Source organism: Mastigoproctus giganteus, chromosome 13, assembly GCF_048544385.1.
Source record: "Mastigoproctus giganteus isolate SK-2022 chromosome 13, ASM4854438v1, whole genome shotgun sequence".
NCBI lineage: Eukaryota > Metazoa > Arthropoda > Arachnida > Uropygi > Thelyphonidae > Mastigoproctus > Mastigoproctus giganteus.
Window position 1 is genome coordinate 70,180,805 of NC_143587.1, and position 23,910 is coordinate 70,204,714.

A 23,910-nucleotide genomic window follows, 5' to 3' on the forward strand; every position below is an offset into this window, starting at 1 on the left:
GCTCATGGTGTCTTGTAAATGATATACAGGAATTTTTCTAGCAGGGACAGGGATGTGATTATTCCCTTGTATAAGGCATTGGTCAGGCCACACCTTGAGTACTGTATACAGGTCTGGCGGCCTCATTTCAAGAAGGATGTAGAGCTGCTGGAACGAGTACAGAGAAGGGCAACAAGATTAGTGAATGGAACAAAGGGTTGCTCTTACGAAGAAAGGATTAAGTTTTGCAAATTACAGAGCCTGGAGACTAGGCATCGGCGAGGTGATCTGATAGAGGTGTATAAGGCTTTGAATGGCTGAGCATGCTCAATGCCGATGGGATTCTTCCTCTTGCTCAGAATAATCACCTGAGAGGGCATAAATTCAAATTGAGGAAGGACGGATGTCGGATAGATGTGCGCAAATTGCCTTTAGCCAGCGGGCAGTTGGTTTGTGGAATAAACTCCCATCGGTTGTTGTTGAAGTTGATAGCCTAAACAAGTTTAAGGCTCAGCTGGACAGGTATTTGAACGAACGGAGGGGTGAAAAGGGAGTAGTGGTTGTTTTTTTTTGGCTGATGCTGAATAAGCTTGCTTTCTTGCATCATATGCCTCTACTAATGCTAATGCTAAAATGCTAATGCTAATGCTTTAATGGGATTGCTGGTTGGGGTTGAATGCTAAAGAGATGTGTTAAAGGCCAAATAGGTCGGGCAAAATTTTGATGTTATTAAATTTAGACATGTGAGGCTATACGCTAGATAAAAGCTAATAGTGTTAGTTGCCTTAGAGATTTACACAAAACCGTAGAATTTAGACGTTGATTATAATATGGCGGCATTGTTAAGGGGTGTATTCGGTCGATTAATGAGAGAGGGAGGGAGACTGAAGACTGGGGGGTAAACAGATAGAAGAATAGGACGATAGAGTAGGCATCCCCAAAGAGGTCAGTGGAGACGAGCCCCACCAGGCGAAGTATGGGGTGGTAGGCCGGCAGGGAGGAGAGGAGACAGAGATCTGTCTCCTCCCTCCTCTGCCTGGGGATGGGATTTTAAGAGAACCAGGTTAGAGTACTCAGTTCAGATCACCAATGGCGTGTTGGCAGCAAAGCCGCAGAATGTCTTCGTCGTGTCATGTCCAAGGAGTGTCGAATCCAGTATGAAGGTCAAGCTGCCCATCCCGCACTGGGGGTGGATATGTTACCTTGCAGTGGGGAACCCACCAGGCAAGGGGGGTGGGAAACACACATTTACTTCATTCGAATCTGCATTCTCACTCTACTTGCATTCTTTTTTTTCTTCTTCTTTTCCTTTTTAATACTTTTTTTCTTATTTTATATTTTTTTTATTTATTATTATTTTTTATTTATTTATTTTATTATTTTTTTTCACTCAACTCATTCATCTTTTTCTCACACACCAGCAGGGGATGCAATGATGTGTAGTGTAAATTTAAATACTAATTAAAACTAGGGTTAGTGTGTACTTAACTGCTTAACTGTAGCATTTATGGTTTTTGTTCTTTTTCTCACACGCTTACACTTTTATTCATTCTTCTAGCTCATCTCATTTATTCGACTCTTACTTTCTGCACTGCACTTTCTGGGCACCACAACTTACTGATATTCTTCAGTTGTGGTGCAGACCTAGCCGTAAGTTTTTTTTTTTTTTTTTTTTTTTTTTTTTAGCAGGCCAGGGAGAATGCGGTGATAGTGTTTATGTGGTTAGTAAATGTTTGTTGGTACAGTATATATAAAGTAATGTAAGTTATTTTTAACTTTGTATTCTTTCAGCCAATTACATTTGCTCTTCCACTCATTCCATTCACTCTCTTCCCATTCACTCTCTCTTTCCCTCATGCTAGGTTACTCTTTCTTTCACCAAAACTGCCATTTATTCCCTTTTACCATAATTCCTAGTTCACTCAGTGCCCAGCCTATTTATTCTACCTTTCATTTTCATTCATTCATTCTACATTGCATGCCCTTGCTACTAGCTTACTGATATTTTTCACTTAATCTGCTTCCCTGGCTGCCTGTACATCTCCCTCTCCTACATGGTACTTGGTGTGGGGCCCCAGGTTCCTACACATGGCAGGGTAGTCCTGGGGAGTTTTGTCATGTCAGGTTTCTGTCAGGGTGCAGAATACTGCTATCCTAACAGTTTTTAAGTCATCGTCTTGGCGTGATGGGAAACTTGGGCAATTTTACTGTTGATTATTGTTTAATTGCTGGGGGGCTGAATTGCCATTCTTTGCATTTCTCTGCGCATTTTGAATACTTTCTGTGTGAAAGATGTAAAAGCTTTATAATTTTGCTCTTCTATGATGAACAGATGTTCTTCTACCCCGGGAAGGTGACCAATCTGTGCTATTAGCTCTGTTCTGGAGATGTCATATATTATATATTCATATAGAATATGTGCCTCTTCACTTTCGCCACAGGTGCAGTTTGGGTCATCGGTCAGGCCTAAGGAGGTTAGTTTCGCCTTTAGGGAGCCATGACCTTCAATATAAATGTTGTAAAAAGTCCAGGGGTATACCACTTAGGTGGCTCTGGGCTAACCATTGACACCCATGGCAGAAACCGTTTGGTAACCAGACCTCTGGTTTCCTGCTCCCACTTTGTTTGCCATAGCTCGTGGAGCTTTGTGGCTATTCTTTTTCTTTCATTCCAGGACACAGTGTGACTTAAGAAGGAACAGGTCAACACTTGACCATTTAATCCGCTTGGAAACATCTATACGTGATGCTTTCCTGAAACGTGAGCACCAGGTGTCGGTGCTCACTTTGATATGGTAAAAGCATATGACATGGCTTTGAGTAAAATCCCAGTCTACTCAAAGAGTGTGGTATTGCACTCCCACTCCTGACCACTTGGCTACAGAGGCCTCGAAATTCAAGTATACGATATCAAAATTATTTTTTGCATCCATTTCCGTGGTCACTGCATCATAGTAAGTTATTAGATTGGTTAGACAAGACCACCGCTAATAAATGCATGCTGTGACTGCAATATAATTGCATTCTTGTCCAGATGGTCCTGCATTACTTCTTTAACCAGTGACTCCATTACTTTTCCCTGAAACAGTTGTTAAGCTAACAGGTCCTTAATTACGCATGTCATCATTGAATCCAAGGAGTGCCCTCATAATTATGGCTCAGGGCTTGCCTACCTCTTTTGCTGCCTCTTTTATTATGATCAGATAGTTCCCATCCACCCTAGCTGGCAGGCTTTTTATGTTTATCTTTAACATTTTCCTTTTCCACTTTCCCTTCAGTTATCATAGTTATTTATCTCCCGTTGCAGTTTGATAAACTTCTGGCATCCCTTCCCCTAAATTATTTTTCATGTGTGAATGTTCTTGCGAAATACCTATTCAAATTTTCAACAACCTGAGCAGGATCATAAACAGTTAACCTCCTGACATCAAATGGGCCAGGTGTGATTCAATCTTTTTGTTGTACTGTTAATATAAACATGGAAGTCTTTACTGCTTTCTTTGCATTCTTTGCCAGAGCCATCTCACAAATCTGCCTTAGTTTGCCTAACCTCCTTTTTGACTTGATAGTGGACTGATTTATATCTACCATAGCTTCTGAATCACCTGATAATTATTTGCACCACTTGCACTTTTCTTCTCTGCCATTTGTCTCAGTAATTCAGCCGACCGACATCTATTTAGGTCTCAGCCTTGAACAGTATTTTTTCATTGGAATGAAAAGCCCAGTAGCTTTTATGATTACTGTCTCTAAAATGCTTTCCATTTAGAATCTGCTGTTGGTAACACATCATTTCATCTCACTACATAGAATTTAAAATCAAAATCAAAATTTCGAAATCAAAAGCCTTTACCCTTGTCAGTATTTGTCTTTAATTAAATTCCACATTAGTACACTGTGATCACTGCCACCCAGTGGGTCTTTTACTTTCAGATTCTTAATGCATGTGGAATCACTGCTGATTACCAGGTCAAGAGTATTGTTTCCTCTTATTGCTTCTCTAATATGCTACTGTAAAATACAGTCATCCAAGAAATTTGCAAAAGTCTTGCTAATGTGCAAGTGGCCAACCCACAAATCCAGTCAACATCCGGAAAGTTAAAATCCAACATTATAAGACACTCTGGTTTACCGGCCCACTCTATTTCTCTGTATAGTTTTTTTTGGTATATTCATTAGGCCTATAACACACGCCTATTCTGAATTTGTCTTCTCAGCGCATATATCACACCAAAATGACTCGGCATTGCACTGGTTACTCATGTCAACTGGAAGCACTGCCTTACATTTAATATGCTTCTTAACTAAGAGCACAGTGCAGAATTGGAATTTGGGGAGTACAATGTGTACAAAAAGGACAGACAGGGTAGGAAGGGAGGAGGGGTTATGCTGTTAGTTAAGAAACACAAAATCTAAGGAAGTGCATCCAGCTGACATGGGTGGACAATGCAATGTTGAGTCTGTTTGGTGTGACATAAACACTGGGAAAGGGAAAATGAGAGTAGGAGTATGTGCAAGGCCTAATGACGCTGATGAGTACAGTGAACAGTTGTGCAGAGAACAGTGAACAGTTGTGCAGAGAAATAGAATGGGCCAGTAAATCAGAATGTATTGTAATGGGGGATTTTAACTTCCCAGATATTGACTGGAACTTTGTGGGTTGGCCACTCGCACGCCAGCAAGACTTTTGTGGATTTATTGGAGAATTGTTTTCTACAGCAACATGTTTGAGGGGCAACCAGAGGGAGTAATACCCTTGATCTGATTATCAACAGTGATGATCATGCATTAGGAATTTGTGGATAAAGAAACCACTAAGTGACAGTGATCAGAGTGTACTGATGTGGGATTTACTTAATCCATCAAAGGTAAAGTGAAGCGTTTTTGTTTTCGTAAAGGTGGCTTCAGAGGTCTCAGACAGTTTTTAAATTCTGTAGAATTTAAACAGTGAATTCTAAATTGGAACCTTCAGGGACTTAACCTTGGAGGCTGCTAGGCTTTTCATACCAAATAACAAACAAATACTGTTCAAGGTTCAGGTCTAAATGGATGTCAGATGAATTAATGAGGCTCGTGGAAGAGAAGAAAATTGTATGGGATGCATATAAATTATCAGGCGACACAGCAGCCTACGACAGATATAAGCTAGTCTGTAATCAAGTCACAAAGGAGGTTAGGCAGGCAAAGGCAGTTTATGAGAAATCTTTGGCAAAGAATGCAAAGAAAAACAGCAAAGAGTTCTTTACCTACATACACTCTAGAAGGAAGGGGATGAATCAGATTGGTCCACTTGATATCAATGGTTTAACTGTAGATGATCATTCTCAGACAGCTGTCAATTTAAATGAGTATTTTGCATTTACATTCACACATGAGGAGTTATTCAAGGAGGAGAGGGCCAGATGTTTATCAAACTCTAACAGGGAGTTAAATGATTTTGTAATAACTGTGAGCAAAGTGGTGGAGAAATTGTTGAAGTTAAACATAAAAAAGGCACCTGGGGGTACATTGAATCTATCCAATTATAATGGAGGCAGCAAGGGAAGTAAGCAAACCTTTAGCCATAATTATGAGACCATCCTTAGAGTCAGGGGAGGTCCCCATGGACTGGACATGTGCAAATGTATCCCCAATTCATAAAGGGGGGTTCAAAGGGTGATACAAATAATTATAGACCTGTTTAACTTCTGTTCTGGGGAAAATAATTGAGTCACTGGTTAAAGAGGTGATACAGGATCACCTAGGCAAGACAGCAGCAATAATTCAAACACAGCATGGGTTTGTTAAGGGAAGTCTTGTCTGACCAATTTTATTGGATACTGTGATGTGGTCACAAAGCAACTGGCTGCTAAAAATAATTTTGATATATCACATACTTTGATTTGAGGAAAGCTTTTGATACTGTTGCACATGGAAGACTGCTGTACAAATTGGATCTGTATGGCATTAAGGACAAGGTACTGCAATGGATAAAGGGATGGTTGAGTGGGAGATGGCAGAGAGTGGTAATAAATGGACACTGCTCTACGTGGACTAATGTTATTAGCAGAGTCCCCTAGGGTTTGGTGCTGGGCCCATTGTTGTTTTGTGTATTTATCAATGATATCAGTGAATGTATATCACGCTTAATGTCCAAGTTTGCAGATGTTACAAAGGTTGGCATGGTTGTTAATGACAATAAAGACAGTACACTACCGCAACAGGATCTAGAAAAGTTAGGCAGATGGGCTGAGAAGTGGCAACTGAAGTTTAACATTGACAAATGCAGCGTACTGCATATGGGTAGCATTAACCCAACAGAAATGTACCAACTGTGTAGTATTACACTCAGGGAGGTGGAGAATGAAAAAGACCTGGGGGTAATTCTGCAGTCAGATATGAAGTTCTCTGAGAAGTGCAGACAGGCTGCCAAAGCAGATCATGGAGTTTTGTCAATAATATATAGGAATTTTGCTAGTGGAGACAAGGAGGTGATTATCCCTTTGTATAAGGCAATGGTCAGGCCACACCTTGAGTACTGTATACAGGTCTGGAGGCCTCGTTTTAGGAAGAATGTAGAGTTACTAGAATGAGTACAGAGAAGGGCAACAAGATTAGTGAGAGGAACAAATGTGTGCTCTTATGAAGAAAGACCTAAGGTCTGCAAGTTGCAGCATCTGGAGACTAGGCACCTGCGAGATGCCTAGTGTCCAGATGCTGATGGGTAGTTGATTGCTGGAACAAACTTCCATCTGTTGTTGTGGAAGTTGATAGCTTAAATAAATTTAAAACTGAACTAGACAAAATTTAAGCCCATACTCACCAGATGTGAGCCCCCGCTCAGGGGGGCTCACATCTGGTGAGTATGGGTTTGGCACACCCAGGGTCCTTAGCTGGATATCATCATTCTTCTCTTTCTTGGTGATTCCCTTCTACTTCTGACTCATGCATTCTCTCTCTCTCTCTCTCTCTCTCTCAGCATAATTCTGAAATTTTTTTTGGCTGGTGCAGCATAAGCCTCAGGCTTCCTTGCACCATATAGCTAATAATAATAATACAATACAATTTATTTTCATCAAAAGAATTTGTTTACAATAAATGAACTTGTTAAGAAAAGTAAATTTCTTGACAACATGTTGTAATTCTTCATATACAACAGTTTTTCCATACAAATTTGTTATCTAACAGGAAAGATAATGAAATCATCTCTCTCTCTCTCTCTCTCTCTCTCTCTCTCTCTCTCTCTCTCTCTCTCTCTCTCTCATCTCTCTCTCTCTCTCTCCTCTCTCTCTCTCTTCTCTCTCTCTCTCTCTCTCTCTCTCTCTCTCTCTCTCTCAGGGTAATTCTGAAATTTTTTTGGCTGGTGCAGCATAAGCCTCAGGCTTCCTTGCACCATATAGCTAATAATACAATACAATTTATTTTCATCAAAAGAATTTGTTTACAATAAATGAACTTGTGAAGAAAAGTAAATTTCTTGACAACATGTTGTAATTCTTCATATACAGCAGTTTTTCCATACAAATTTGTTATCTAACAGAAAAGATAATGAAATCATCTTTCTCTCTCTCTCTCTCTCTCTCTCTCTCTCTCTCTCTCTCTCTCTCTCTCTCTCAGGGTAATTCTGAATTTTTTTTGGCTGGTGCAACATAAGCCTCAGGCTTCCTTGCACCATATAGCTAATAATAATAATACAATACAATTTATTTTCATCAAAAGAATTTGTTTACAATAAATGAACTTGTTAAGAAAAGTAAATTTCTTGACAACATGTTGTAATTCTTCATATACAACAGTTTTTTCCATACAAATTTGTTATCTAACAGAAAAGATAATGAAATCACAACATATAGTACATTCCACACTTCAAACAGAGATAGTAATTTATCTGCATAGCAATTCTGATCTACTGTATCATTGAGTATCAACAATTTTCTCATTAGGAATTTTAATTTTAAATAATAATAACATTTGGAGTGACCGGATGGGTAAAATGCGAAGGGTTTTTTTTTTTTTAAGCTTGCTTTCTTGCATCATATGCCTCAGCTAATGCTAATAACCCCCATCTTTCCTGCCCTGTCCATCTTTCCTGTATACATTTTACTCCTCAAATGTAAATTCATTATCACTTATGTCTGAGTGATATCGAGTCTGCTATCCCTACAGTGTCTGCGTTTTATTATTCAAACAGTACTTCAAATTCATCAAGTTTATTAACAATGCTCCTGGCATTAGTGTACATGAAAAATGCAGTAAGTCCTCCACTTATGCAATTAATTCATTCCAGTGATTTCCACACAATTTGAAAAACTGCCTAAGTCGAATATTGCTTAAATATGATCTATTTTTAATTGTATATTCATTTGAAAGGAAAATTCAAGCAAATCAACTTCTATTTATGAAAACTTTGCGGAAATAAAACTTCATTCAATATCCTATCTAGTACGTAAATATAAAAATTTATCTAATATAGCTGAAAATACCCATTCTGTATAATCATTTAATATGTTCTCAGTCTCTGGAGATTTTGATGGTAGTCTTGAAGTATTTGTCCAATGATGTCTGCACTAGCTCTTTTTTTCTCGTCATAAATCAGTTTGTAGCATGCAATTGCATCATGCACCACTCCAATCACTTTTTCAAATCATTCTGTGTCTGGATCCTGAGCTTTTAAGCCAGCTAGTCCTTTGTTGATCATTTTAAAGCATTTTGCCATTTCCTTAGTATCAAATCGTTTTGATGGTTCAATTTCTTGTATGTCCTCCAAAACCTAGGCTTCATTTTTATGGTCATCAAGCTCCATTAAATCTACATTGCTTAATTCCTTCCTATGACTTTGCAACAATTCAATAAAGTCATTTTCCTTTAAATTTAATTCCAATGTTCTGGTCATTTCCACAGGCTCTCTAATTACATCTTCATTTTCTTCACTTCCCAAAGCATCTTGAACGAACTGAGGGCGCGTTTCTTCCAGAAGGCATTCATTGTTGATACTGTAATTTCACTCCAGGCAGCATCAATGTTTTTAACAGCTTTATAAATATCAAATTCTTTCCAGAACTGCTTCGATGATCTGGCATTCTCTCCTTCAGTGACCCTTAATGCCTGTCTAAATGTTTTTCGTAGATATACTTTTTGAATGTCTGTATTAGACCCTGATCCATGGGTTGAATGAGAGAAGTTGTATTTGCAGACAAAAATATAACTTTTATGTTTTCGTGACTAGTCACGCATAGTTGTTGGTTGACCATGCATTATCAACCAGCAGTAATATCTAAAATGGTAGGTTGTTTCCTTTGCAATATTTTTAAAATTTCTTGCAGAAAATGATGGAGAAACCAGTCCTGAAAATTTTCTTATGTCACGCATGCTTTTCGATTGGACTTCCACACAACAGATAGCGATGCCTTTGAAATATTTTTGAAGACCCTTGGATTTTTGCTGTGGTAAACTAACAGTGGTTTTATTTTGAAACCTCCAGTAGACGTTTCCACCAAAAAGAAGGGTTATTCTGTCCTTTGATACCTTAAATCCTGGCATAGTTTTTTTCTTCTTGCGATATGTAAAAACGATCTGGCATTTTTTTTCATTATAACCAGTGTTGTCTACATTGAAGACCTGTTGTGGTAGGTAATCCTCGTTTTTGATGATTTCTGTCAAAGTCTTGGAGAATGTATACTTGCATGTACACCAATGCTAGGAATTTGTAAATAAATTTGATGAATTTGAGGTATTGCTCAAAACATCAAAGGCAGATATTGTTGGGATATCAGAGACATGGTGTCACACAGATATAAGGAATGCAGAACTGGAATTTGGAGAGTACAATGTGTACAGGAAGGAAAGACGGGATAGGAAGGGAGGAGGGGTTATGCTGTTAGTTAAAAAACACATAAAATCCAAGGAAGTGAAGCCAGTCGACATCACTGGACAGCGCAGTGTCAAGTCAGTTTGGTGTGACCTAAGCATTGGGAGATAAAAATTGTGAGTAAGATTGTGCTATAGGCCTAATGACTCTGATGAGTATAATAAGAAACTGTACAGGGAAATAGAGTGGGCCAGTAAATCAGAGAGTCTTATAATGGGGGATTTTAATTTCCCAGATATTGACTGGAATTTGTGGGTTGGTCACTCACACACTAGCAAGGCTTTTGTGGATTTATTGGATGATTGTTTTCTACATCAGCATGTTCGGGAGGTAACTAGAGGGAGTAATACTCTTGATCTGATTATCAGTAGTGATTCTTCATGCATTAAGAATCTATAGATAAAGGAACCACTAGGTGGCAGTGATCACAGTGTGCTGAAGTGGGATTTACTCAAAGAGGTAACTATCATCAGGGGTAAAGGAAAGGATTTTTGCTTTCTTAAAGGCGACTACAGTGGTCTGAAACAATATTTAAATTCTATACGGTGGGACCAACTGATGATGTTACCAACAGCAAATTCAAAATGGGAAGCATTCAAAGAATTTATCTTGGAAGCTACTAGGCTTCACATACCAACTAAGAAATATTGTTCAAGGTTTAGGCCTAAATGGATGTCAGGTGAATTAATGAGACATATGGCAGAGAAGAAAAATGCATGGGATACATATAAATTAATGGGTGACATGGAAGCATTAGCATTAGTAGAGGCATTTGATGCAAGAAAGCAAGCTTATGCAGCATCAGCCAAAAAAAAAAAAAAAAAAAAAACCACTTCCACTTCACCCCTCTGTTCGTTCAAAATGCCTGTCCAGCTGAGCCTTAAACTTATTTAGGCTATCAACTTCCACGACAAGGGATGGAAGTCCATTCCACCAACCAACCACCCGCTGGCTAAAGGCAAATTTCCGCACATCTATCCTATGATAGCCTATGTTAGATATAAGCTGGTCTGTAACCAAGTCACAAAGGAAATTAGGCAGGCAAAGGCAGATTACGACAAATCTTTGGCAAAGGATGTAAAGAAAAACAACAAAGAGTTCTTTACCTATGTAACCTCTACAAGGAAAGGGATGAATCAGATTGGTCCACTGGATATTGATGGTTCAACTGTTGATGATCCTGCTCAGGAGGCTAACAAACTAAATGAGTATTTTGCATCTACATTCACCCATGATGAGTTAGTTATTCAGGGAGGCGAATGCCAGAGGTGAGTTAAACTCTGGCAGTGAGCTAGATGATTTTGTAATAACTGAGAGGAAAATGGAGGAGAAATTGTTGAAGATAAACATAAAAAAGTCACCTGCGGTGGATGGGATCTATCCAGTTATATTAAAAGAAGCAGCAAACCCTTAGCCATAATTATGAGAGCTTCTTTGGACTCAGGGGATGTACCCATGGACTGGAGATGTGCAAATGTGACCCCAATTCACAAAGGAGGATCAAAGGGTGACACAAGTAATTATAGACCTGTTAGTTTAACTTCTGTTCCAGGAAAATGAATGGAGGTACTGGTTAAAGAAGCACTGCAGGATCATCTAGACAAGACTTCAGTTATAGCTCGGCACAACATGGTTTTGTTAAAAGAAAGTCTTGCCTGACCAGTTTGATTGGATACTATGATGTGGTTCACAAAGGAACTGGATGCAGGGAATAATTTTGATATCATATATTTGGATCTTAGAAAGGGTTTTGATACTGTTGCACATGGAAGCCTGCTGAACAAATTGGAGCAGTGTGGCATTGCAGGGAAATTGCTGCTATGGATAAAGGGATGGTTGAGTGGGAAAAGACAGAGTGGTAATCAGTGGACACTGCTCATTGTGGACTAATGTTATTAGCGGAGTCCCTCAGGGTTCAGTGTTGGAGCCATTGTTTTCTGTATTTATAAATGATATTGATGATGGTATATCAAGCTTAATGTCCAAGTTTGCAGACGGTACGAAGGTTGGCAAGGCTGTTAAGGACACTAATAACAGTACAAATTTGTATTTGTATGCTGTTGTATGCTACAAATTTGTATGCTGCTGCAACAGGATCTAGAAAAGTTGAGCAGATGGGCTGAGAGGTGGCAAATGAAGTTTAACATTGACAAATATAAAGTACTACATACAGGAAGCAGTAACCCCAGAGTAACGTACCAACTCTATGATGTGGTTCACAAAGGTACTACACTGACAGTGGTAGAGAACGAAAAGGACCTGGGGGTAATTGTGCTGGCAGATATGAAATTTTCTGAGCAGTGCCAGACTGTCTGCATGAGTAGCTCATAGTGTCTTGTCAATGATATACAGGAATTTTTCTAGCAGGGATAAGGAGGTGATTATCCCCTTGTATAAGGCAATGGTCAAGCCACACCTTGAGTACTGTATACAGGTTTGGAGGCCTCATTTTAAGAAGGTTGAAGAGCAGTTGGAACGAGTACAGAGAAGGGCAACAAGATTAGTGACTGGAACAAAGGGTTGTTCTTACGAAGAAAGGCTTAAATTTTGCAAATTACAGTGTCTGGAGACTAGGCACCTGCGAGGTGATCTGATTGAGGTGTATAAAGCCTTGAATGGTTCAAGCATACTCGTTGCTGACGGGATTCTTCCTCTTGCTCAGAATAATCACCTGAGAGGGCATAAATTCAAATTCAGGAAAGACAGATGTAGGATAGATGTGCAGAAGTTTGCCTTTAGCCAGTTGGTTGGTGGAACAGACTTTCATCCTTTGTTGTGGAAGTTGATAGCCTAAATAAATTTAAGGCTGAACAGGACAAGTATTTGGAAGTATGGAGGGGTGAAATGGGAACAAGTTTTTTTAGGCTGATGCTGCATAAGCTTGCTTTCCTGCATCATATGCCTCTACTAATGCTAACTAATGCTAAACTCCAGGGCTGTGGGCGCCTCCGTAGCCAGGTGGGAAGGAGCAGCAGTGCGTAACACACGCTTCTTGATTAGACCGGGGTTCGAGCCCGTCACCACCAAATACGGAGGATGCGGAAAGGTCATTCAGGGAATAACCACCGCATATCCCGGAGCAATATGGCCTTAGTTGCTAATGCTCCTAAAAACCAAATAACAAACAATAACAAACTCCAGGGCTGCTATTATGTCTGCACTAGCAGCCTCACCTGTAATTTTGATGTTGTGTGTAGTTTAGCACAGCCCTTAAATCTTTGAAACTATCCATGGCTTGCAATGAATGTTTCACTAGCAACATTCTCACCATGTTTACACTTTAGTTCTTCAAAAAGACTCAAAGATTTTTCTTGTATGAGCATAAGACTTATCGGCATTCATTGATGTTTCATGTCTTCTATGCAAATCATCAACAATTTTTCCATTTCTGCTCTTAATAAGCTTCTTCTTTTAGATATGATCGTAAATTGCATTGGCACAGAACTTTTTATGTGCTGCATATTCAAACTTTATCTTTTATAATGGTGCTAACAGTCAATTCATTCATTTCATAAACACATGCAATGTCAGCAAATTCTTGGTGTTTTCATGTTGTGTAATGATTTCGATTTTAGTCTCCATAGTAATAATGTGCCTTTTCTTATCACCATGATGATAATTCTCACCATTTTTTTTCTTTTTGCAGACATATTTAGGGTTTATATTTATTTTGTTTACAAGTATAAGTTCACAAGATATAACTTACACTTAAGTGGTTAAGGTGAAAACAAAGTGCCGATGTTACTATCAATTCACATTAGCAGACACTAACGTAATTTATTATATTTAAAGTGGCACTCAGTGGATGCCGTGGCTAGTCATAAGTAGAAGTAGTGCAACCGCATAGTTTATCTACGAATCCGTGTTAGTCGAGGACTTACTGTACATGCACGTGTTATTACTCTTTGTTATCCTTACACAGCCCACTTATTTACTTGTTCCATGATGACCAACAGTAAGGCTTGAAACCCCTGACACCTTGCTTTCCAGTTTGCTCCATTTTCTAATAGAATCTTTCCAGTTTGCTCCATTTTCTAATAGAATCTTTCCAGTTTGCTCCATTTTCTAATAGAATCTGTGCAAAATTCACCTTCACCTCTGCCTGTGGCCGTGGTAATTTATTATTCTGCGTATCCCGCAAGCTAGCAGTTTTCCAACCCATATATTACTGCATCCATAGCATCAGCAAATATTCTTGCACCTGTTCTATTTAAGTGTATCCCATCCCTGTAAAAGGTATAGTATAAAAAGCCTGCATTTACAACTACCACAAAATTATGTCTTATGATGACAGTTGTTTTTGTGGTAGTCAAAAGTACTCTTCATATGCACTGGCAAAACTTGGTGTCACCATCAACTATAACAAATGCAAAAAAAAAAAAATAATATATATATATATTTATATATATATATATATAAACGGCGCCTCCGTAGCCGAGTGGGCAGGAGCGGGAGTGCAGTAGCACACGCTCTTTGAGTAGACCGGGGTTCAAGCCCTTGACTGCTGAATACGGTCAATCTGCCAACCCGCACTGGACCAGCGTGGCAGATTATGGTCCATTTCCCTCAGCATGAATTGTTGAGGAGGCTTCCATCCTGCAGTGGGTTGATAATGGCTGCACTTTATTTTTATTTATATATATATATATATATATATATACAGTGGTTTATTTGGGGCAAATCTTAAAAAAAAAAAAAAAAAAAAGGTAAAGTGCAGCCATTATCAACCCACTGCAGGATGGAAGCCTCCTCAACAATTCATGCTGGGAGAAATGGACCATAGTCTGCCACGCTGGTCCAGTGCGGGTTGGCAGATCGGCCATATTCAGCAATCAGGTTGAACCTGGTCTACTCAAAGAGCATGTGCTACTGCACTTCCGCTCCTGACCACTCGGCTACGGAGGCCTATCTTAAAAAACAGAACCCAATCGAGAAAATAGCTTCAGAGCAGGAGACTGCAGCACTGGAGATTACCCTACGATTGTTTCCGACCGTACCATGTGGTTTGGTCGGATTTCTGGTGGTCACGAACATAAAACATTAAAAGCAATTAGCAGTCACCTGTTTATTGGGCTTTTCTCTTAGTGCGGTCTATCATAAATGGATAGTAAACTCGATCTTATTGAATTTGCGATACTACCGACAGCTGGAATTCTGTAGGTTATTATGGTGAAATGTGTTTACACTTCCATGGAATCTTCAATCGTATAAAAAATTAATTTTCAGAATCTTTTCTTGATTCCTATTTTTAAAGCTTCGTAACTTGTTACTCTGTTCTCACTTGTGCGTATTGTGCTACTTGCAATTTGTGTGTGCTGTGTTTTTTGTATTTGATTGCTTATCTTTTTACTGTTTTAGATTTTTAACCGCCACCCAGAAATGTCAGTGAACAGAAATGTCAACTAGTTAGTATGTACACATATTAATTATTTCGATTATCACGTTTATTCTTCCGATTTTCACATATAATTTAATTTTTTAATTGGTACAGTAAGAAAGGGTAAATTTGTGCTTAATATGTCTTTACTTTTATAGCCTGTGGATAATATTCCTCCTATTTTTGCTAATTAGAATCGCTGTTTAATAGAATTAAAGTTCAATTCATAAATGTGATCACAATGACTGGTGCTTACTACACATCGTATAGTAAACGGTACTTTACTGTGGTGACTCCATCATAACACGATTTGATTGTACAGTGAACCAGTTGTAAAGCGGGGGTCCTTTGTAGTTTTAACTTTTTTACGTGAAACTTTGGATAATTGGGGCAGCCGCTTAATCGGGCCAAAATGCACTAGTCCCGATGTGGCCCAAATAACCGGAATTCACTGTGTATTTCTTTAAGTTTTTGAGGAACTTATTTATATATGATATATGTCCACACCAGTATTGTGATATATAAAAATTCTTGTTTATACTCCAGCGCAACCACCAGGTCAGTAGAGTTTACAATAAATTATCAATACAATCGTTAATTGTATTTAGCAGTCGTGAGCTTGAACCCCAGTCTACTCCACTCAAAGAGCACATGCCACTGCACTCTCACTCCTGAACCACTTGGTTACACACACACACACACACACACAGATTTTATGTTTACCACATGAACTTTCCATAACTGCTGCAAGAGGCACCCTCCCTGATTGCTACCGAGCAGACTCTGTGTGCACATGCCAGTGCTTGTCGAGCTAGTGTTGCACGAAGAGAGTTTTTTTAGCCGCATATCACTGACGATCGATTTGAAGCAAGTATCATATTGGACATACAAATTGAACAGCAATATGCAATTCGTTATTCTGTCAGATGGGGTTTGAATGCATCAGAAACAGTTAAAGAGATGAATGAAGTATATGGTATTGAGTGTTTTGGTAGGATGGCCATACTTAAATGGAACAGGCAATTCAGTGAAGGCCATGAGTCTGTTGCAGATGATCCTGGTCAGCCTTCCTCCTCGACAACTCCTGAGCAAATCGCAAAAGCCCAGGAAATCTTGGATGAAGACAGACAAATTGCGCTTTGTGAATTAGCTGTTAGAATGTCCATTTCATACGGTAGTGCTCACAGTATTGTGAAGGTTCACCTGAAAATGTCGTGAATCTGTGTCCACTGGATTCCATGCAATTTGACTCTATAATAAAAACAGCAAAGAATAGACTTCTGCTAAGAAATGCTTGATTGAAATGCAGGATCAAAACTTCATAATTCGAGTAGTGACTTGTGATTTTACTTGGATTTTTCACTGTGATCAAGAGACAAAACAAATGTCGAGTGAGCGGAAGCATTCTGATTCAACAAGACCTGAGAAATTTCGAGCTTTGGTTCAGCTGACAAACGAGTGGTTCTTGTGTTTTTTCACATAAAAGGCATTTGTGTTACACATTTTGTGCCTCTTGGAACAACTGTGAATAAGGAAGCATCCTCTGAAGTTTTCAGAGTCAAATTTTGCCTCGCCATTCTTGAGAAATGTCAACAACTTTCTGATGTGAAGTAGTTTCTCCATCAAGACAGTCAGGCTCCATACAGCTAATATTGTGCATCCATTGATCACTACTATAGGTGCCAAGGTTCTGGCACATCTTCCTTATTCATCGGACTTAGCCCTCTGTGATTTCTTTTTGTTTCCCTGTCTGAAGAAAGCTCTGAAAAGCAAGCGTTTCTTGTCTGACAGCGATGCTCCCAGCCACAACGGCAACACTTCACAGTCTTTTGAAAAATGGCTTGCAAAAAGCATTTAATCTGTGGGTATGACGATGATGAAAGTGTGTAAAGTTCAAGGGAGAGTATTTTGAGATGATTCAGATGAAGAGAATTAAGATAAAATCTTGCCTAGTCCGTGAATTAAATGATCACCCTCATACATCAAAATATTATGTGCATATATATTATATATATATGTTTCTCAAAAACTTAAAACCTTCAATTGCCTCCAAAATATTGACACTATCAGATTCAGAACACAAAATACATATAAGAAATAGTTATAAACAAAACCTTTTTTGTTATATATTATAATCATCCAAATTCTAAGTTCATGAGTTCACCTGACATCTGTTTTGATCAAAACTTGAAGAATGTTTCAGGTTGGTGTAGAAGGCTTAGTATTTAGTAGCTTTACTTCCTTTGCTTTCTTTGCATTAATGCACAGATTTTCTCCTCTAGCTGTTTTATGTTCAGCTACTGTCAACTACATGTGTGTACTTCACATTGCACATGCAAGAAGACTTCTTTTTTTTTTATTCTTAGGAGAGCTGTCTTTGGCAACTCTCAAAGCCAAGGAATACTTGTTGAGCCATATGCTTTTCCACTCTAATTTTGGGCATAATTTTTGTTAAAAGTTTAAATTAAAACTAGAGTAGGTATCTTGGCACTGTTACAGCAATACTATGTAATATATATGTACAGTAATAATACACTTGCCAGTTACTACAGCAATATGTATGCATTATGTTCAGTTAATAAAACTTTTGTAGAACTGCATGAAAGAAAATATTAAGGAATTATTACCTCCAGTAATGATGGATAAAACAAATTTCTTGATGAAATTACTTCCCTTCTTTGATTTGCAGTATTTCATGAACTACATATCTGAATAACAAAAGAATCACACCTGCTTAATCAGAACAACACAAACTGTAACTATCATAGCTTCATACATGTTTTTGAAAGACCATAATTTCAGCATCTCTCATCTATGTGTAGAAATGGATAGAAAAAATTCTGCTTAGTAGATAGAAAAATTTCTGCATCTAATTAACGTTTCATTTATAAACTTCTTTAAATATTGGATTTTTTTTATTATGAAAATAACCGTTGGCATTATGATGAAGATATTTTATTTTTGACTAGAAAAAATTAGAAATTCCAAATAGTGAGCTTGTCTTGGTAGCCAGTGTACTCTTGACTACCATAAATATTCTAGCCAAACATATAGAAGAATGAGATAGCCCTCAGTTTACTGAATTGATTTCTTTTCTAAGACCATGTAGCCTTCACTGTATTAAATACTTTTAATTTCTTCATGCTGCATTGTAACTCGTATAAAGCTGCGTACATTATTATACTAGCCAGAAATGCACTAATTGAGACCACCTGATAACTGATTAGTGACCACAAAGGCTTGAGCGTAGAATTGAATAGAGAAACTGTCATATCAGTGTCATATTAGTTTTAAACAAACAGCAGACTAGCCTTTCAGTGATGTTATTTGTATCTGTTGTTTGTAGTGTATTTCGAGGTGACTTGTGAATATGCAAAAGCTGTTCTACTGCAAACATAACATTTGAATAACATTTAATTACTTATGACAGTTAAGTCTCTTGGTTAGTAACCATATAGAAGGACAAAGTAGTTCACTATATACCAATGATTAATATGCTATAATTGCTTTTTTATGTTAATGCTGATGAAAACTGTGAAAACATAAAGAATTATGATCACTTGAAATGATTGGTAACTAGCTATTCTGAGGTTTCTTTAAAGAAACTAGCTTATTATCCTCATCATTGTAGGGTTAAACATTGAATGTCTCTGAAAAAATCAGAAATTCTATATAAGTTTTCTATAGGATAATCAAATTTTAAACAAATATAAATAAATATAAATTTATGTTCTAAATTTATTAATTTTCTCCCTATTTTTAGGAAAAAGTTCATCTAAGATTAGTAGAGAAAGAAGTACAGAACCTCTAGTAAAGCCTGAACAATATAACGTACGTTATTGAAACTTTCTGTTTACTGGCATGTATATGCAATTAGAAGTGGGAATTTTTAAACTGGTATTCTGTATTTTAACAGTTAAAGTGTACAGGTTAGATAAAAAATGTTGTTTGAAAAGCTTTGTAATGGGAACTTTGGGTATTGAAATCATTTTAGTTATGAGATTCTGTACCACTAAAAATTTGTATGAAATGTGAATTCAGTTAAGAACTGATCAGTAGGTGTATATGATAGAAGGGTCAGGCCTAGAGTGCAGAGGGCCTAGGTGTAAGAATTAATTTGGTGAAAGATCAGCATTTTTCTTACCTATGTTGAGAGGGACTCCTTATAAGAATTTGGTTTGATATATATTATTAGTATTACTAGTAGTGGCATATGATGTAAGAAAGCAAGCTCATATAGCATCAGTCAATAAAAAAGAAAAAAAACCTTCCACATCACCTGTCCATTTCTAATAGAATCTTTCCAGTTTGCTTTCCAGTTTGCTCCATTTTCTAATAGAATCTGTGCAAAATTCACCTTCACCTCTGCCTGTGGCCAATTCTTCCCTGAATTTATTCAAATTGCCCACTTCCAGAACAGCAGGTGGATATTTTAAACATATATAAACCATCAAACAACAATCAACCATCCTTTCTCACTTTGAATTTATATGTGTGTAGTCTCAGCATGAGGAAGAATGCCATCAACAACAGTGTGCTTGCTCAGTCTATTCAAAGCCTTGAACACCTCAATCAGTTCGCCTCACAGGTGCCTAGTATCTAGGTACTGCAGTTTGGAACTGAAGCCCGTCTTGATAGGCCCCGGGTGCCAAGCGTTCCGTGGCCAAGCGATTTCAGTGCATTCGTTAAAGCGATCCTCCTAAAGAGCTTTTGCCAGATATAGATTCTTTTTCGTTCTAAATACCGTTTTCCTCATTTTCTATTAGAGTAGCTCTTTCGCACTACAACTAGTAGGCAAAGGCCCAGAAAGGAAAGTCACCTTTCTGTTTCTTTTTTGCAGTATTTCATGAACTACATATCTGAATAACAAAAGAATCACACCTGCTTAATCAGAACAACACAAACTGTAACTATCATAGCTTCATACATGTTTTTGAAAGACCTTCTTATTTCACTAACACAACTAACAGCCGCTTGGTCACCTCGTGGCACTGCTCCTGCCTCCCCGTGGCGGGGCCGGAAACCTGGAAGGAAAAGTTATCCTTCCGGGGCCAAAAGGAGCAATTATGGAAACCGAAAATTTTCCACCTCTCAAGACTGTAAATCCTGCTTCTTTGGATTTGCAACAAACTGACTCTGACTATCAAACACGGAAGAGGATGAAAACAGATGTACCTCAAATGGAATATCCATCTTTCCTCATACTGCATTCCCTAACGAATCAGTCTTTGGGTACTCTGTCTCCTTTTTATATACAGAAATGTCTAGAAAGTGTAGCCGGATCACCAAAAATGGTAAGAAGACTGAAGTCTGGCGACCTATTAGTCGAAACCACCAATCGTAAACATTCTGAGTCCCTTCTGAAACTTACATCGTTTGGTGGAGTTCCTGCTAAAGTATCTCCTCATGCTACCCTGAATAGCTCCAAAGGATAATTTCCGAATGGGATCTGTTGAACGTCAAAGAGGAGGAAATTGTTCAAGAACTCCAAGACCAGAAAGTTACTGAAGCAAGACGAATAATGGTGAAGAAAGATGGAGAATTTGTTCCTACTCGTAGCATCATTCTCACATTTTCTACACCAAACCTTCCTTCATCAGTAAAAGCAGGATACTTAAACTGTCGCATCCGTCTTTATATACCCAATCCTATTCGATGCTACAAGTGTCAGAAGTTTGGACATTCCCAAACTGTCTGCCGAGGAGATTCAATTTGCTCAAACTGCGGATCAAAAGAACATGTCCATACTGATTGTAATGCTGAATCATCACGGTGTCCAAACTGCAAAGGCAACCATTCAGCCTTTTCTAGATCCTGTGAGCAATGGAAGCTGGAGAAAAAAATCCAAAAATACAAAGTGGAGAACAAGGTCACATACCCTGAAGCCAGAAAGAACCTACTACAAAACATGCCTAAGCGTACATATGCTGAAGCATCCAAAAGACAACAAACAGTTTCAACGCAAACAGATATATCAGTCCCACCAAAAGTGTCAATTTCTGATTGGGCTCGATCATTGCTATCACCTGCATCACAGTCAACAAAACATCAAACAGTAGATAGGACAAACAATACCCCGATCTCGATACCATCCACTGCTAAATTAGATCCAGTTACTGCAGATCAGAAGGAAAATTCAGTTCATGTTAGAAAGCAATTATCTGATAACACAGCTATGGATACTGCAGAAAACAATACTTGTAATGAACCTATCCTAGATCTTCATGCAGAAGACGACATAGACACACGTCCAGTCTTTCCAAAAAAGGACAAAATAAAAATTGACCGTCACAAGCAGAGCAACATTAAAAAACAGACAGATTCAACTTCTAATTCAAAACCAACACAATGAACAACATAATTCAATGGAATTGCAGAGGCTTTCGTAGCAACATAGACGATATATATGAACTAATTGATCGTTATCATCCTGTGAGCATATGCCTACAAGAAACAAATCTAACACCACAAGTGTCCGTGTCAGTTAAATATTACACTGTTTTTCGACAAGACAGGACAAACAGTGCTCATGGTGGAGTGGCCATACTCATAGACTCAGGGGTTCCTTGTAAACAAATTCCTCTTCAAACTGCCTTAGAAGCTGTTGCGGCTCGTGTAATGATTGGCATTTCTTTAACGATCGTTTCAATATATCTCCCTCCCAATCAGCAATGTACGATTCATGAACTACAAAACCTTGTTCTGCAATTACCGTCACCAGTTTGCCTACTAGGAGACTTTAATGGACACCATCCACTATGGGGATCCCCCGTCTCAGACAGACGCGGAGAACTCATTGAGACACTACTAGACAGACAGAATTTAACATTACTGAACACAGGTTTACCCACTTACATTCATCTTCCTACTGGAGCATCATCTGCAATAGACCTCTCAATCTGCTCTCCGATCCTCTTCCCAAGTGTCGAATGGACAACACTTGACAATCCTCTCAACAGTGATCACTATCCAGTAATATGCAGAATTCAAACCACGATTTCCAAAACAACTGATCCACAAATGAAATGGAAATTTTCAAAAGCAGACTGGACAAAATATAAAAGTCATATCTCTTTTGATGATCACATCATTGAGTCTGCCTCTATCAATACTGTCACAAAACATATCACAATGCAGATACTATCAGCTTCAAAGGTTGCCATCCCACAGTCTCAATTAAGAAATCGTAGACACACCAATCACTGGTGGAACGATGATTGTAATAAGGTGAAAAGAGAAAAGAACGCAGCATGGAACTTATTCCGAAAATGCCCTACCACTGCCAACCTTATCAATTATAAGAAACTTAAAGCCAAAGCACGGTACATCAGGCGAAAGGCTAAAAAGGACTCTTGGATAAAATTTGCTTCATCAATCAATAAAGACACTGAAGCCAGAATAATATGGAAAAAAATTAGGCAGCTAAATGGTAAATACCCTACATTACCTGCACCTATTTTTAATTGGAATGGGAAGGAGATCTCTAATCCAGAAGATATTGCAAATGCCTTAGGAACAGCGTTCTCTGAATTGTCCGCCTCCATCGCGTATCATCCATCATTCCAAAAAATTAAAGCCGATGCTGAGAAATTCGAACTAAATTTCAAAACTTCCCGCAGTTTACCCTATAATCAACCGCTCACACTATCAGAATTGAAAGAATCTATAAATATTTCCCACAACAGTGCCCCTGGCCCTGATGGAATTTACTATGTAATGCTTAAAAATCTAGATCAGCAATCGTTATCCTCTCTACTAAAATTTTACAATCGGATATTTTATGAACACACATTTCCTAGCTCCTGGCAACATTCATATGTAATTGCTATCCCTAAACCAGGAAAAGATCATTCGATCCCTAACAACTACAGACCGATCTCTCTAACCAGCTGCTTAAGTAAAACTTTAGAAAAAATGGTGCACCGTCGATTGACGTGGTACCTTGAATCTAGAAACATAATCAGCAACAATCAGTTCGGCTTTCGGAAGAAGAGATCATCCTTAGATCTCATGATAAAGGCTGAATCAAATATAAGAAACGCTTTTATCAGGAATCAACATCTCGTCATGGTGTGTCTCGATATAGAAAAAGCTTTCGATACCACATGGCGTTATGGAATCCTAAAAGACCTCCATTCTATAGATATGAAAGGGCATTTACCATATTTTATCCAAAACTTCCTTTGCCACAGGACATTCCAAGTTCGATATCGGCAGGCTCTGTCTCACACATACAGACAAGAAGGTGTCCCTCAAGGCTCTGTCCTCAGTGCCACTCTATTTGCTATACGAATTAACAATATCACAAACAGCATTCCAAACACTGTTGACTCATATATTTATGCTGATGATCTTACCTTGTCCTGCCATTCTCAGACTATAAATTATATTGAGAGGCAATTTACAAATATCAATAAATAATATTGAACTATGGATGACACAAAATGGATATCGACTATCAAAACACAAATCTATGGCCACGCACTTCTGCAACAAGCGGAAAATGCATCCAGAACCCGAGTTACACTTGGCCAATCATCCTCTTCCAATCGTTAACAGCATTCGTCTCCTAGGGCTAATTTTTGATAAGAATCTAAATTTCCAGGAGCATGTTAAACACCTACGAACCACCTGCCTTAAGAAAATTAACATACTACGGGTCGTCTCTAGTACATCTTGGGGTGCAGACCGGTACACCCTGCTTCACA

The 23,910-nt window shown here is 38.3% G+C and overlaps 1 protein-coding gene across 1 annotated transcript in view; it reads left to right on the forward strand.

The window, feature by feature from the left end:
• Window positions 1-23,910, forward strand: part of LOC150076149 (uncharacterized) — a 120,263-nt gene that overhangs the window by 17,918 nt on the left and 78,435 nt on the right. Inside the window, exon 2 of the mRNA XM_090387270.1 lies at window positions 18,966-19,033. Within this exon, the coding sequence (XP_090243396.1) occupies window positions 18,966-19,033 (68 nt within the window). The remainder of the gene's footprint in view (window positions 1-18,965; window positions 19,034-23,910) is intronic.